We start from the raw sequence: 3,104 nt of genomic DNA on the forward strand, positions 1-3,104 counted from the left end.
CTTTGTCTATAGCAACAAAGGGGTTGTTCCTATACGGCAGTGGAGCCATTATGGTCAGGGACGCTGAGCTCAGCAATGACTGCATCGTGTTCAATTTGATCTTCTAGGAATCCGTTAATGATTAAATGTAAATGGAGCTGTTGGGGACGGAGGAGAATAAACAACATCTGGGGCAGCAGAGGGACAAAAACAACACGCCCAACCTTCATGCCCATAGACACACACACACACACACACACACACACACACTGTACGCATAATGTGTGAGACACATCACACCCACATTTGCACACACGCTGACACACTTGTGCTTTCACATACTCAAGTGCAAACACACACACATCAATGCACATTAAATTAGTTTGAAATCAGTTCTGCTGGATTGCTCAAGTCAGACAGCAGAACTTGATTTTTGTATGGGTTCAATTCTCCTCTCATGCTCTATTCCTTCATTATTATTATTTTGACACCTTAATAACGACAACCTTGTGTTAACCTGCATATAAACATATAACATCTGGTATTTGGATTGGAATGTAATGATGCACTGGATCTTTTAAAAGTAACACTCAGCGTTAAGGAGATGAAGTTCAAAGAGCGCTGAAGCCACCAGAGATTCAGTGTTGCTATGGAGATGAGCATTCTCTCTCCCTCTCTCTCGGTCTCTCATCGTCACCTGATATTCTTTTGCCGTACAAGCATGCACATGTGCACACACACACACACACACACACACACACACACACACACACACACACACACACACACCAAATGCATTACATTCCTCAATAGTATGAAATGCTGTTCATAGGGGAAATCCTGCATTTGATGATCAAACACACACACACACACCATATACCATCCTCATCTCTGACATTAACTCCTGCTTGCATGATTCTATGTCACATGAGCCAGGCACTAACTGCACGTGCGTTGGCAGCCAGAGAGGAGGCGCTTGGTCTGAGTGCGCATGATCCAGAGTAAACACAGCGCACTTAGGGGACCTGAACTCATCATTTCCAACCAGCTTTTCACTTTGGAACAAGACAAACCATAACGACTCTCTGGATCGTCGCATTGTCTCCATTTAAGCGGCACGTCACGGGGATTAGACAGCCGCTCGTGTCGCTGACGCGTCTGACGGGCATTTCAGCACTGGACAGCGCTCTCTCCCGTACTTAGTGCGCCCGAGCTGGCGGGGGAGGGGAGGGGAGGAGGGGGGAAGGCACAACCGCGGAGCATGGCGCACTCTCCACTGCCTCTGCCCCACAACTGTTGGTAACGTCCGGCTGCGAGAGATGAGCATACCGGAGTTCCTGCTGGAAGTGCTGATCGTGGCGATAGCTGTTGTCTCCATGTTATCAAACTTGACTGTGCTGCTATGTTTCACCCAGAGCTCCGAGATCAGATCCCACGTGCCCGGGATCTTCATCCTAAACCTCTCTTTCACCAACATCCTCCTCACTATCATCAACATGCCGGCTACTTTCCTCGGGGTGGCTAAAGGCGCAAACCCCTTCGGAGACTTGTTCTGTCAAGGCGTCAGTTTTGCAGAGACTTTCCTCAGCACCAACGCCATGTTGAGCATGGCCGCGCTGAGCGTGGACAGGTGGGTAGCGGTGATGTTCCCTCTGAGCTACTTCAGCAAGATGAGCTACCGGGACGCGTTCTTGATCGTGGCGGGCTCCTGGCTGCACTCCCTCGCCTTCTCGCTGTCCCAGCTGCTGATGGGCTGGGCGGGTTACAACCACGCGTACGCCTCGTGTAGCGTTCACCTGGCCGGGGAGGAGAGGACGCAGCTGCCCGCCTATGTGACGTTCACGGTCCTGTTTCACTTCGGTAGCTTCGCGCTCTGCCTGTTCGTCCTGTGCTTCGCTTACCTGAAAGTTCTGAGAGTTGCCAGGTCGCACTGCAAGAGGATCGATGTCATCACGGTGCAGACACTTCTGCTGGTGGTTGATATTCACCCCAGGTATGGAAAAGAGCTTTGAATGGATGTTTGCACATTAGAATAGAATAGAATAGAATAGAATAGAATAGAGTACAATAGAATAGAATAGAATAGAATCGTCTTCTTTTCCTAACCTTGAATAGGCTACAATTAGTAATAAAATGTAATATTGTATTTCTTTCTGTTCAGTGTGAAAGAGAGGTGTCTGGTCGAACAGAAGAAGAGGAGGCGGCGGGCAACTAAAAAGATCTGCATCTTCATCGGCTCTTTCATTTTCTGCTATTCCCCGTATGTTATCACAAGGTAATATTCCCGCAGCCAACATCTCCAGTTTCTAATGAAAAGCAAATGTAAATGATTGAAGTTGTGTCTGTGTGATGCTTTTACAGTTGTGAGGGTAAATTTTGTTGTTGTAACTCAGAGGATTTTTCTATATAAATGTGAATGAACATAATTTGTTAAATTTTAGTTTGAGGTTGTGTGGAATTGGTTTGCATTCTAATTGATGTACCTATATGTCAAAGTGCATCATCCTATATACATACAGGTGTGTGTGTGTGTGTGTGTGTGTGTGTGATATTTTGAGATTGGTAAAGTAACCTCAAATTCAATCATGCCTTAAGACATCAATTTCTCTTCTTTATCCTGCAGGTTGGTGGCGCTGTTGCCCTCTGTGCACATTAACCGCTACTGGGGCATCTTCACCAAATGTCTGTGCTTTGCCAAGGCCTCCACTGACGCATTTGTCTACTGTCTGCTACGGCAACAGTACCGGAAGGTCCTCGTCGGCGTCATCACCCTGTTTTTGAGAAAGGATCACTACTCTTTGTCCGTCACCGGCACAAGCAGCACACTGGACACCACAGAGGACAATTACATCCCCAGAGTTGCCTGACTTTGCTGCTCATCACAACAAACCTCCGTCACTTCTAATGGAGCATCTGCAGCCGCGCTCTGCAGATGGAAGGGATTACAGTGCCTTGCTCAAGGACACTTTCATAGAGGGCTCTCAACCGTGGTGTAGGGAGGACATTAGATATGACCTGGACATGAAGCAATATATGTTCACTGACTGATCTGTGCCAAAGGTCGCAGCCATTGCCAAGGTTACGGTGGACTCGCATTATATTATGGTTCAAGTTTGTCTTCAGTC

At 47.4% G+C, this 3,104-nt stretch overlaps 1 protein-coding gene across 1 annotated transcript; it reads left to right on the top strand.

Annotated features, from left to right (window-relative positions):
* The first annotated feature begins 1,298 nt into the window (after positions 1-1,298).
* Positions 1,299-2,846, top strand: gpr78a (G protein-coupled receptor 78a). The gene is made up of 3 exons (XM_076145797.1): positions 1,299-1,972; positions 2,141-2,254; positions 2,603-2,846. Exons 1-3 carry the CDS (start codon positions 1,299-1,301, stop codon positions 2,844-2,846), a joined length of 1,032 nt encoding a protein of 343 aa, XP_076001912.1.
* Positions 2,847-3,104: the final 258 nt, after the last annotated feature.

This window comes from Genypterus blacodes, unplaced genomic scaffold (assembly GCF_046128005.1).
Source record: "Genypterus blacodes isolate CSIRO-AG114 ecotype Tasmania unplaced genomic scaffold, CSIRO-AGI_Gbla_v1 ptg000030l_1, whole genome shotgun sequence".
NCBI classification, from domain to species: Eukaryota; Metazoa; Chordata; class Actinopteri; order Ophidiiformes; family Ophidiidae; genus Genypterus; species Genypterus blacodes.

What these genes read in the sequence shown, in the direction of transcription:
- gpr78a (XM_076145797.1), top strand. Translation starts at nt 1,299, where the DNA reads ATGAGCATACCGGAGTTCCTGCTGGAAGTGCTGATCGTGGCGATAGCT. An exon ending in GTGGTTGATATTCACCCCAG is followed by an intron (nt 1,973 to 2,140) that starts GTATGGAAAAGA and finishes CTTTCTGTTCAG; the next exon opens with TGTGAAAGAGAGGTGTCTGG. An exon ending in TCCCCGTATGTTATCACAAG is followed by an intron (nt 2,255 to 2,602) that starts GTAATATTCCCG and finishes TTTATCCTGCAG; the next exon opens with GTTGGTGGCGCTGTTGCCCT.